Source organism: Hemiscyllium ocellatum, chromosome 10 (assembly GCF_020745735.1).
Source record: "Hemiscyllium ocellatum isolate sHemOce1 chromosome 10, sHemOce1.pat.X.cur, whole genome shotgun sequence".
Taxonomy (NCBI): Eukaryota; Metazoa; Chordata; class Chondrichthyes; order Orectolobiformes; family Hemiscylliidae; genus Hemiscyllium; species Hemiscyllium ocellatum.
In genome coordinates this window covers 88104632-88117618 of record NC_083410.1, presented here as the reverse complement: position 1 = coordinate 88117618, position 12987 = coordinate 88104632, and the positions used below count along the sequence as shown (strand labels likewise).

At 39.1% G+C, this 12987-nt stretch overlaps 1 protein-coding gene across 2 annotated transcripts in view; it reads left to right on the top strand.

Moving 5' to 3' along the window:
* The window catches only part of entpd6 (ectonucleoside triphosphate diphosphohydrolase 6), a 62230-nt gene that overhangs the window by 22820 nt on the left and 26423 nt on the right, over nt 1-12987 (top strand). The window contains exons 4-7 of one of the 2 annotated variants that reach the window (XM_060831723.1): nt 372-515; nt 7055-7130; nt 8932-8967; nt 10572-10660. In XM_060831723.1, the coding sequence (XP_060687706.1) occupies nt 372-515; nt 7055-7130; nt 8932-8967; nt 10572-10660 (345 nt within the window). The remainder of the gene's footprint in view (nt 1-371; nt 516-7054; nt 7131-8931; nt 8968-10571; nt 10661-12987) is intronic. The other variant, XM_060831724.1, reaches the window with a different exon arrangement.

Sequence of the window (12987 nt, the reverse complement as noted above, 5' to 3'; positions counted from 1 at the left end):
TCTACAAATAATGGTCTAAATTCTTCGATTGCGTAAAAGTCAATTTGCATTGAAGAAATGTGCTTTATAGCAGAACGGACTGTATTGAACCATGACTCTAACTACAAATGAAACCTATACTATTTAAGACACTGAACAGATACTAATAAGTGGAAATGCACAAGAGCTTAGTGTGACTGCCTTGAATTAATACTTAATACTACATTTGGTTTTGATTGACAGGCAGAAAAAGTGCATGTATGTGTCCAAGCAACAGACATTATTGCTTGTAGATTTGAATTGCTATTGAAACTTAGTCTGTCAGAATTAAATTCTTTGTAACTGAGACTTTTCTTTTTTAACATTGGGTATGTATGGTTTGTGTGTTCCAGGCCACAAAAGGCATTCAGGACCTATTGGACATTGCCAAAGAGTCAATTCCTAGGAACCTTTGGGCAAGCACGCCATTAGTACTAAAAGCTACTGCTGGTTTACGTCTGTTGCCAGGAGTAAAAGCTCAGCAATTGTTGGATAAGGTAACTCTAGTGAAGCAACTTTCTTTACTAATGTTGAAGAAAAATTAGTGATTTGAAGAATTTATATAATACACTTTTGATAGCTTGTTGTGAAGAAGTAAGTGATGAGTAAAAGCTAGCTGTGGAATGTGTAGGAGAACGGTCTGTGCTTTACCAGCTTGTTTATCTCTCCAAAGTGAATGAGGTATTTGTGCTCTGGATTTCTGAAGGTTTGGGCAACACGGGTGTCTTGATATGGGGGAAGTAAGTGGGGACGAACCAACAGTGTATGACTCTGAAGCTATATTCGTGCGTAATACTGAATTGTTTTGTTGCTACTTCATGTATTTGTGGCATTGTCCACAATGAGTCAAATGATGCAAAAGTTACATAATGCAAATGATGTCATTAGTCACAGCAAAGATAATCTGTCTTTGCAGTTTTTTTCTATCTTTTGTGTCACTTTCTCTATCTTGATGTTCAATTTTTTACTGTTAACCAACTGTAGGGTTGTCCCACGATTTTAACATCATCTTCTCAAACATTGTGAAATAGATTTGTAGCTCAGGTTGAGGTTCAGGTTGTAAGTTTGCTCTCTGAGCTGGTAATTTGTTCTCAGATGTTTCATCACCATGCTCGTAACATCACCAGTGAGCCTCTGATGAAGGGTAAAAAATGAGGTCTGCAGATGCTGGAGATCACAGCTGAAAATGTGTTGCTGGTTAAAGCACAGCAGGTTAGGCAGCATCCAAGGAATAGGAAATTTGACGTTTCGGGCATAAGCCCTTCATCTAATTCCTGATGAAGAGCTTATGCCCGAAACGTCGAATTTCCTATTCCTTGGATGCTGCCTAACCTGCTGTGCTTTAACCAGCAACACATTTTCAGCCTCTGATGAAGCACTGATATTCTGTCCCTCTTTCTATTTGTGTGTCTAAGTCTGTTAAGGTGGGTGATATCATTTCCAGCTTTTTTTCCTCAGAGGTTGGTAACTAGGGTCCAAATCAATGTGTTTATTGATGGAGTTCCGGTTTGAATGCCATACCCCTAGGAGTTTCCGTGCGTGTCTCTGTTTAGCCTGTCCTAGGATGGATGTGTTGTCCCAGTTGAAGTCGTGTCCTCCTTCGTCTGTATGTAAGGATACTAGTGATTGTGGGTCATGTATTTTGGTGGCTGGTTGGTGTAAGGCAGAAAACTAGCCACCAGGATACACTAGCAGTTTGATGTAAGATCCTTTAAGGTTCTATACCAACAACCAGCAAAACAAATGTCATTTACAAAATACCCTGCAAGGACTGTAACAACACTTCATCAGACAGACAGAAAACTAGCCACCAGGACACAAACACCAACTAGCCACTCAAAGAGAAGACCCGCTATCACTATCAAACTGGAACTCCATCAATAAACGCATTGGTTTGGATCCCATTTACCAACCTCTGAGAAAAAGAACCGGAAATGAATATCACCCACCTTAACAGATGGAAAGCAGGGCAGAACACCACTTCATTGGATGCTCATTGATGATATTGCCTAGCATGGTGATGAAATGTCTGAGAACAAACCTATCAGCTTAGCAAATTGTCTATTTCATTCTGTCCAATTTCCACCTTAGCTAACTAACTTAGTGGGTGGCACGGTGGCACAGTGGTTAGCACTGCTGCCTCACAGCGCCTGAGACCCGGGTTCAATTCCCGACTCAGGCGACTGACTGTATGGAGTTTGCACGTTCTCCCCGTGTCTGCGTGGGTTTCCTCCGGGTGCTCCGGTTTCCTCCCACATTCCAAAGATGTGCGGGTCAGGTGAATTGGCTAAATTGCTAAATTGCCCGTAGTGTTAGGTAAGGGGTATATGTAAGGGTATGGGTGGGTTGCGCTTCGGCGGGTCGGTGTGGACTTGTTGGGCCAAAGGGCCTGTTTCCACACTGTAAGTAATCTAATCTAACTTAGGGCCAGCTAACCTACTTGCTTAGTGTTTTCATATTGGGAAGCTTTTTATTCGTATTTGTATGAAGTTATTGCTTCTTTCTCACCTTTCAAATATTTTATTTTCTCACTGTGTCCCCTCTGTCTCCATGAAACTCACTTGTATGTTTTTCACTGATGGAGTCTATGCAGTTTATTTTTTTGAAAGGTTTGGGGTAGTTGAATTTCTTGGAAAGGTACTGTTGCAACGATGATGAATATGGGACTGATGGTTTGTTAAGAAGTCTGGAATTGGCTAAAGGCCATACTAGGCAGTGAGTCTGGGTGATTATTCCTAGGTACAATGAGAGAATTGGGTATGAGAGCGCTGAGGTCTGGGAACCCCGCGTGATTATGGACTGGGACCCTAGAGGATTTTGCTCATGGCTGGAAGTTATTGCACTTGGAAAAGGATCATAGCAAGACTTGAGTTAGATGAGGTCTGGGAACAGCAATGAATTAGTGATGTTGGCTTAACATCAGTAGCAGGATAAAAATCAGAATTCTTACAAAGAAAGAGAATAGAGAACACCTAGAAATTAGAAATATAACAAATAGTTGGCATGGATTTCAAAAGGGAAATTTTTGCTTGACCAAACTTACTGAATTTGAGGTAATAAAATAGACAACAGTAAAGCAATAGATTTAATTTATCTGAATCCTTAAAAGGTCAGAGAATATGGAAGCAGGACAAAAAACAAAATGGCTTGCTAGTTGTTTTCAAAGCTTCCTAATATGAAAATATACGCAGAAAATAGGTTAGATGGCCTTAAGTTAGATAAGGTGGAAATCAGACAAAATAAAATAGTGTAAAAATTGTGGGACAGTGATAGTTGGTTGAGAGAGAGTTTAAAAAAGAATTGCCAAGATGGGCAAAGTGAAAGGTATAAAAGAGACCAAAGGAACAATTTTTCATGCAGAGGATGGTGCGTGTATGGAATGAGCTGCCAGAGGAAGTGGTGAAGGCTGGTACAATTACAGCGTTTAAAACTCATCTGGAAGGGTATATGAATAAGATGGGTTTAGAGGGATATAGGCCAAGTGCTGGAAAATGGGACTAGATTAGGTTAAGCTATCTGGTCAGCATGGACGAGTTAGACCGAAGGGTCTGTTTTCATGCTGTACATCTCTATGACCATGACACACAAAGCAGAGAGTGGGAGTAAAGAGTAATTATTCACTTCTAGAAAGTGATGCTCCACAAGGGATTGTGCTGGGACACTGCTCACAATTATAGTAACAATTTCTAAATTCATGGATGACACCAGGTTTTGAGGGCATAGGGGAGGTTTCAGGGATAATCAATACTGAAGAATACTGCAATCAATTTACAAGGAGAAAGTGAGGACTGCAGATGCTGGAGATCAGAGTTCATCAGGAATTCTGAATTCCTGATGAAGAACGTATTCTCAAAACATCGACTCTCCTGCTCCTCAAATGCTGCCTGACCAGCTATGCTTTTCCAACACCACACTCTTTGACTGCAATCAGTTTACAGAGGAGGTTAATAAACTCATGGAAATGGCAAACAATTGACAAATGAAATTCAAATACAAATGTTAGACTACATTTAGTAGAAGAAATAGAAGCATAATTGATTACACGTGCAAATTTAAGTAGAATAGAAGAACAACAGGGTATTGCAATATAAATACACTAGTCACTTAAAAGTTGCACCACAAGTTAGCAATATCCAAAAATGCAAATGAAACTACTTGGTTTATTTCTAGAGGGATAGAATTGAGAAGTAGAGAAGTTATTCTAAACCATTGGTGAGCCTTTATTACACCAGAGCTATTGCATTGCATGATGTTCTGGTTAACATATTATGAAAAGGACATAAATGCACTGAAGAGGATACAGAGAAGATATATAAGAATGATGTCAGGAATGCATCGGTATACATACTAAAAAGAATCGACATGATGGAACTCGTCTTAAAAAACAAAGGGGTGACCTAATCAAAGTAACTAAAATTATAGAGGGTTTTAATATTGGATACAGAGAGAATGTGGGGAAGAACATGACTAGCGATATCAATAAAATGTTGTTGTCAAGAAATCCCAATAAGAGATTCAAAAGAAACATTTTTATCCAAGGAGTGGTGGGAATGTGGACCCCACTGTCTCAGTGATTGAAGTCAACTATAAATATGCATCTGAGGAAATGAGACAAGTATCTGATGGAGAAGGGAAAGGATATTTCACAGTGATCGATTTGCATGGGAAAAGGTGGCAAGGAGGCTTGAGAAGATGATTAAATTTGGCTTTGTTGGGCCAAATGGCTGTATCTGCACTTAATATACTATCTAACAGTTGGAATGGGATAAGTATGTTTCATGAGATGATCCATTGCAAACCTAATAAATGTATGTTGTGAAAGGTATATACCAGCTTACTTCCTTCAGATCTTTGCTTTGCAAAGGAAGACATCTGTTTCATCATTCCTGTGTGAACATTTTGAAAGAGCTTTTCAATTAGTTCCAGTGATCTTGCTGTCACTGCAGATTTTTCTTTTTAAGTGTACAGCCCATTTTCTTTTGAAAACTAATACTGAGTCTGCTTTCTCCATGATTCAGTGCATTTCAGATAAAGCTGAGTAGTTCAATACGTGATCTACAGACTGCCATGTGCAGGTTGAACAGTGTTGGATGGATAGGCTGTCACCTCACCTTTGCTTCTGCATATTCCCAGTGAAGTCTGTTAATATGTCATGTGCCTTCCCCAATGAGCTGCCTTTATTTTGGTCAATTAGAGGCCAGGCAGTTCCAAGTTGACAAGTATATTTGACCTCTTCAGTCATTAAGTTTTGAGAACATCATCCCAAAAGCATTTCTACTGTCCTCCTGTGAGTTTCCTGCTACCTCGAGTTCAGAATAAAGCAATGGCTTCAGGTATCTGCTATCAAGTATGTGAAAGGAATGTCCTGTTCAGTGGAACTGGTTTTAAGTGATTAATGCCTCTATGCTTGGCAAGTTGGCTTGAGAGAGAATGATACTGTTAGACTGCATTTCTTCCTGCTGAGTTTGAAAGATCTTGCAAAGGCACCATTGATGGTATATCTCCTCTGGTTTCAGATGCCTGCAGTAAGTCATGCTGTACATCTCTCTGAACCTATGACTCTAGGTCTCCGAAGCATGTATGAGTTATTATAAGTTTAGTTTGTTTTAAGATCATGCTACTCAATTACTCTTTTCCTCAGTTGGCAAAAAGCTGAGCTGGTGCAATGAAGCCGTTGATGAATTTTGTCCTCCATGGCTGCCATCATCAAGAGAATGCTTGTAAGACATGACAAATGGTCTGCATTTTCCAGGACTTCATCAGGGTACTTAATTGACAAGAGAAGATATTTTGCTGTGGGAGCTGTTTAGAAGAAGACTTAATTTTCTGGGTGTTAAGAGGAAGGTGCATTTTTCTTAATGCTTTAGAGAAGGAGTCATTAATTAGGTGCCAGGCTAATGGAGATGATAGATCAAATAAGGCAATTCTTGATTCAGAAGTCATCAGTATCTGTGGCTGGGTGCGGTGAACATCTCTGCAGTTTCTTGATAAAAGAAAACATTGTTGATCAAGTGCCAGTGTTTGGGCCATGAATGTTGCTATGAGGTCATCTTATGATGCAGGTAAAATAAGTTATGACCAGCTCATGTTCTAGACATTTTGTCAGGAGGAAAATTTTGGTAGAGTTTACTTTCTCTACTCTTTCCTTGCTTGTCACACCCTTCCAGAAATTTGCATTCTTTCTGACTGTGGGGCTTTGAAATTTCAGTTTATTTTGTCAGCTGGGCTTTGGACTGGACGGTGCTCAAAGTTGATGTAGAGATTCTCATTGCTCTCATCTATTGCCTGACCCTGAGGAGCAGATTTACTGAAGACAGAGGCCCCCTGTAGTGAGCTCGGAGGTCTAGTATTTTTAAATAGGATTGAATTCATAACTGCATTCTTTTCCATGTTGTTGCATAATGTTGTAGAACATGATGTACACCATTATTGCAGCAGATAATTGTCATCTTCAAAACCTCAAGATGTTAACTGTGCCAGCATTCCTGTTGCACAAAATGGAATTCCTTGTAAATTATTTTGTTTCCTAAACAAGACTGGGTATTTGTTTTTGAATTTTGAAATTGGGTGATGTGCTATGCTATCTAACCACTTTTGCATATGCACAGATGATGGCTTGGGGCATTTAAGTTTCAATATATTTAATTTTTGATATTTATCCTGATCTACATGTCGAAAGGTCACACTGTATCATAGTTTCACAATTTACAATGTGGAAATATTTATGTATCTTGCTTAAAATACAAGCGCGTGAATCCTTAAGGCGTTGGAGTTCTTCGTATCACAGGGTACATATGGACGGATTTGATTCTAGCATTAGCCTCTCAGCATGCTACTGTCTAAATGTATGTATGTAATAGAATAAATGTCATGGAGTTGGTTGTCTGTAGCTTTTTGGGTTATAGAATGATTTTGAATTGACTTGGTTTGTACAATACTAGATTTATTTCGTTAATCATTTGCCAAAACAAAAGTTAATGGAAAGGATGATTTAATTAAATACTTTGTATTTTGCTGAATTTGTTCCTCCTTCTAGGTAAAGGAAGTATTTCAATTGAGCCCTTTCCTAGTAACAAACGATTGTGTTAGTATCATGGATGGGACTGATGAAGGTAGGGCATTGGCTCTTAAGTTAATCATAACTTGCACTTGAACCTAGACAAATCATGTCCCTGTTTAAATATTCTCGTACTCAGGTTTTGATTCATAAGATATTTTCTCCACCTTGCTTCCCTCCATTCTTCCCAAAATATGCATCACATTATGTCACCCAGTGAAATGCACTAACTGACATCTAGCACAAAGACAAATCGTCTGCATTCCCATGTTGTCTTGCCAGAAAGAAACTGAAACCTTGTACATCCTTGAAGGTTTCTGCCGGCAGTTCTAATCCACCAATCCATGGTGTGGAAAAAAATAACCATTTCATGCTCCTTGGTAGAAGATGATGAATCTTTCCTACTGCTGAATTCCAGGATCATGAGATAATTATAAATGAAAGTGGCCAGTCATAGATCTTGGTTCAAGTGCCATTCTGTTGCCATTTACAGTAATTGACTGTTAGTTGATAGGATTTTGGGTCTCTAAAGCAATTCCTCAAATTGATTAGATTTAATGGAAGAAAAACCAAGTTTCCCTAATTATTCCTACTAATTCATATCTCCTCTGTAATGTTCAATGTCACCTTAAGACTTTAACTCCAATTTGACATTTACTGTTGCAGCAACTTGCAGGCACTTTCCTGTTTATCTCTGCATTCCACTGGTCATCTTTCTATGGTCCCTCATATCCATCTCCTACATTATTATAGTCATACAGCACAGAAACAAACCCTTCAATCCAATTTGTCCATGCCTACCAGGTATCCTAAACTGGACTAGTCTCATTTGCCTGCATTTGGCGTATATCCTTCTAAACATTTCCCATTCAGGTACCTGCCCAGATGTCTTTTAAAGGTTATAAACTTGCCACCTCTACCACTTCCCCCCCCTGCAGCTCATTCCTTACAGGCACCACCCTCTTTGTTAAAATGTTGCCCCTCAGGACCCTTTTAAATCTTTGTATCTCACTTTAAACCTATGCTCTCTAGTTTTAGACTCCCTTACCCTTGGGGGAGAAAGACATTGGCTAATCACCCTATCCATGCCCCTCATGATTTTATAAAACTTTTGTAAGGTCACCCCTCAGACTCCACTCCGGGGGAAATAGTCCCAGCCTCTCATTAGAACTCAAACCCTCCAGTCTCGACACATCTTTGTAATTTCTTTTCTGTAGCCTTTCTAGTTTAACAACATCCTTCCTCTAGCAGGCCGACCAGAATTATATGGTATTCTAAAAGTGGCCTCACCAATGTCTTGTACAGCCATAACATGTTGTCTCAACTCCGATACTCAAATACTGGCTTTAAAATACATATGAGAAACGTTGCTTCTTAAAGAAAAGTGAGAAGGATGCAGATAGGTAAGGTAGGATATGTAGAGAAGAAGAGTTTTACATCAGGAAGGAAGAACTTGTATCTTGGACACAGGTTACAGTGATAGCTGACATGCAAGAGGGAGAAAGTAGTGGATGTTTGAAAAAGATAGTTTTATTGAACTAGCTAGTGCTTCATGAGCTGGGAGTAGGAATTATATAATTTTTCAAGGCGCTGACCAAAGGTTCAGTGACCTCCTGTCATATTCTTGGGTTCTGCACAGAGTGGAATTCAACATTCTTATTTAAAACCACTTACCACTTCTATTTCAAGCCCTTAAATCTTTGCATGTTAATTTGGCATCTTATTGTAAGTTAGCCACTCTTTGTAGTTTGCTGACCTCAGTGTGAAAGTAGAAATCATTTGCCTTCATTTGGTGAATACTGTACCATTGTTCATGTTTTGTTTATTTTCTCACAATTAATGCCTTGTAATTACAGGCATTTCTGCTTGGATCACTGTGAACTTTTTAATAGGTAAGTGTAAAGCTTATATTTTATACAATAATAATGTTACACAAACATTAACTAGCCACCAAAAGACAAACTCACTTTCACTGGTATCCTTACATACAGATGAAGAAGGACACCACTTTGACAGGGACAACACATACATCCTAGGACAGGCTAAACAGATATCACCCACCTTAAGAGACCACACACATAGAAAGTGGGACATAATACCAGCGCTTCACTGGAGGTTCACTGATGATGCTACCTAGTATTAGATTAGATTAGATTAGATTACTTACAGTGTGGAAACAGGCCCTTCGGCCCAACAAGTCCACACCGACCCGCCGAAGCGCAACCCACCCATACCCCTACCCCTACATATACCCCTTACCTAACACTATGGGCAATTTAGCATGGCCAATTCACCTGACCCGCACATCTTTGGACTGTGGGAGGAAACCGGAGCACCCGGAGGAAACCCACGCAGACACGGGGAGAACGTGCAAACTCCACACAGTCAGTCGCCTGAGGTGGGAATTGAACCCAGGTCCCTGGCGCTGTGAGGCAGCAGTGCTAACCACTGTGCCACCGTGCCGCCCAAATTATAGTGATAAAATGTCTGAAAACAAACCTTCCACCTCAGTGAGCAAACCTGAACAGCAACCTGAGCTACAAATCTTCTCAAAAATCACAAACTATTGTTTCATGTTCAAAGCATATTAAATGTATACACCAGGTACACTTTTAGAAAAAGGCATTCCAGTCGCACCTCAGTATGGCACATTGTCTTTTCCACCACTTTCCGTTTCCCAGTTTAGTCTCATAGTATATTTAATTTTCTTTCCAGGCTCTCCATGCTGCATTTCTTTAGATCTCACCCTAGTATGCCATGACCTATATATTGTTTTATCCAAACACCCCTCTGCCCAACTATCACCACTGTATCTCCCTACCCCTATCTTCAGCTGCTTCAACATCCACTCATATGCTTGCTGATTTTGGCAGACAACTCTGAGGTAGAATTGGGAATACATCAGCACTCCTGTAAAATCTCCCTTTCTCACTTAGCAGGAACCCAAGTTCAACTTACCAGAGATTCAGTCTGACTTTTATACCTGCAGCAATAGTTCTCATCTGAATATCACACTAATTGCAATGTGTGGCTTGTCATCAATATTTTGGGTTCTGTTATGAGATGAGAGTCTAAACAAACTTGCAGTTTGCAGAAAGGAGGGATCCTCTTTGCTTTCTAACGGGAGTTTGATTATTTTACTCCAGAAATAGCCACAAATTGTAATTAATCTTTATCTGCCATCAGACATGGAAGCATGTAACTGACAGTTTAATGGATAGTGGGTAGTGCAGATGCTGAAGATTAGAGTCAAGGTTAGAGTGGTGCTGGAAAAGCACAGCAGGTCAGGCACTTTAAGAGAGAGGTCTGTTTAATAGCTGCATGCATGACTGCTTCAGCCTCCAAAACTGAGATTAATGCCAGTGGAGACTATACATAATTTCCACTTCACCTTTCATTTTTTTATTGAAAGGCAATTTGCCTAGTCTTGAAAATATTTCAGCGTCTTCCTTAATATGATGGATTTTCAATGTTCATTGTAGCTTATTCTTTCTAGATAGCTTGCACGGGGAACAGCGTAACACAACAGGAATACTTGATCTTGGAGGAGGCTCTACCCAGATTACATTTTTGCCTCACAATGAGGTAAGTTTTTCTCCATAACTTAGTCTTATGATTAATTCATTTACATTTTTTAATCCTGCTGGCTTCCTCCCTTACTCTGCTTTCCAGTGAAGATCAGTTCTTTGGACATTGATTAATATTTAAGTTTAAATAGCCCTTTTGTCAGGTTATTTGACCTCAAGGCATTATAATGGATTGTATCCCATGCTGAAAAAATCCCAGCAGTGGCTGCTCATTAGTGTCCAGCATCAAGACTAAGTGTAACATCTTCAGTCCAAAACCAATCAACTGAGATCAGCTTGGACCAGATCTGTGACTTCTCTGATTAGGTTGGATCTGATTTTTATTTCAATTTCATTGTTCACCTGTTTTTGGGAGCTGTCCAAATTTGTCTATATGGTGCGTCTATTCCATTATTTTCAAAGGCAGTGTTTAACTTAATTGTTAAGCTTAAGAAATGGTATGTATAACATGTTAGTAGTTAACAAAATATCAGTGGAATTGTTTGTTTTATTTTATTTCTGTGCTTTATGAAAAGGTAGCTTTTAGCAGCCAAGTGGAACCCATTTTGGACTGGCAACACTTCTCTGGAAAATACCTTTGTATTCCGTAAAGTTATGAAAACATTAAAGTCATTGAAGATCAGATGAGTTGGATGGAGTGTTTCAAATGTAAAATTGTTTTTCAGGATTTAGTTAATTTCCTGACCTATAATTAAAGTCCTTCATCTCATGGTTACACCAATTTTCTCTAGCAAAAGCAGAAAATGCAAATCTCCCAAGATCATCTGTGCAGGTTTAACTATTTCAATTGTAGTGTGGGCCCATGTTCAAATAACAACTGAAATTGGTGAGTGGTGAAAATAGTCTGTTGTATTCGGCAATTACAGCGCAAGTTTGAGGTGGCAATTGAACCCTGAAATACAGTCCTTCCAAGAGCCCTTTTATACACATTTCTTACATATGTTAAAATTCCATTACAATGGTGTTACATTTATCACCTACAGCACACAAAAGTTTGAAGGAGATAGGAGATGTGTTAAAACCTGTCCGAAGTGCTGGCTGTTACTTCTGATGGGATTAAGGGTGTCTGACCAGTTTGCTTACATAATCAAAAAGTATTAGTTCTTTTGTATTTTAACTGAGTAAATATAAGTAAAAATACTTGGTCTAAATGCTCTAATAAATTAAAAATCACAGTAAAAGAATAAAGGATATTAAACTAATTACTGCAGCTGTGTTGTGAGATTCACTTACTATTTGCCTGTATGAGCTTTGTTTCGTTTCATTCATGCAATTTCATGGCAGTTAGTTTCTTAAAGGGATAATGGTCCAGTTAAAAGGTATTTAACATTACATGATCTATTCAGGTCCAGGAGATGGTTGGTAAGGGCTCATTAATATTTTAATGTTTCATGGAGACTTGATGGCGATGGTATTGTTCTGTATGCTACACTTATTCAGAGGTAAACACTGCTTGACTGATAAGATATGGAAATGCAGTGATGAATTTGAAAGCGTTGTTTTTAAATTTGAATATTACAGAACCACAGTTCTATGAATAAAAGACTGGAAGTGTTATAGTAAATAAGGGGTTAGTAAAGGGTTATGAATGAATGAATGGGAACCTGGTATTAATGAACATAGCGAGCTGGTGAGTGAGTTAATACAGATAAACTAAAACACAATACCTCCTAACACTATCTCTCAATAGACACTCTAGTTTGAAGATAAATAGTCTATTTTCTGCTATGCTCAAATACAATCCTGCAAAATGTTTATTGTGAAGAAAGTCCCATAAACTTGGCTTGTACTCCTTTGGAGTTTAGAACAGCATCAGTTTGGAATTTCACAGATCCTTCAATGTAATCCCAAGATACTTGACAGCAGCTTTATTGAACTCAGTCTGAAACTGAGCCACAAAAGAAGAAGAGTGGTGGAAAGTACGGTCTGAGAACTTGAGTATGCTCAACACAGCAAACGTCATGGCAGTGAGTGTTGGAGTGATTACAATCAGGCACACGCAAAAAATCAGAATTGGGTGAGTGCAGAAATCTTGAGGACAGCAAGGCTGGAGAGCAATAGAGATGAGGGAGAGGCATGTCCTTAAAGGAATTTGAAAACCAAGATAAGAGTTTTCAAGTGTGGTGGTGCCGATCTTGGACTGGGTTGGACAAGGTCAAAAATCACACAACACCACCTTATAGTCTAACTGGTTTGTTTGAAAACGCTACCTTTTGGGGTGCTGCTCCATCATTGGGTGTTAGTGAGAAGAAGATCTTAGACACAGAATATGTAAGGCAAAGGTCAAGGAGTCATACAACTCATGTGAATCAATTGAACACACCT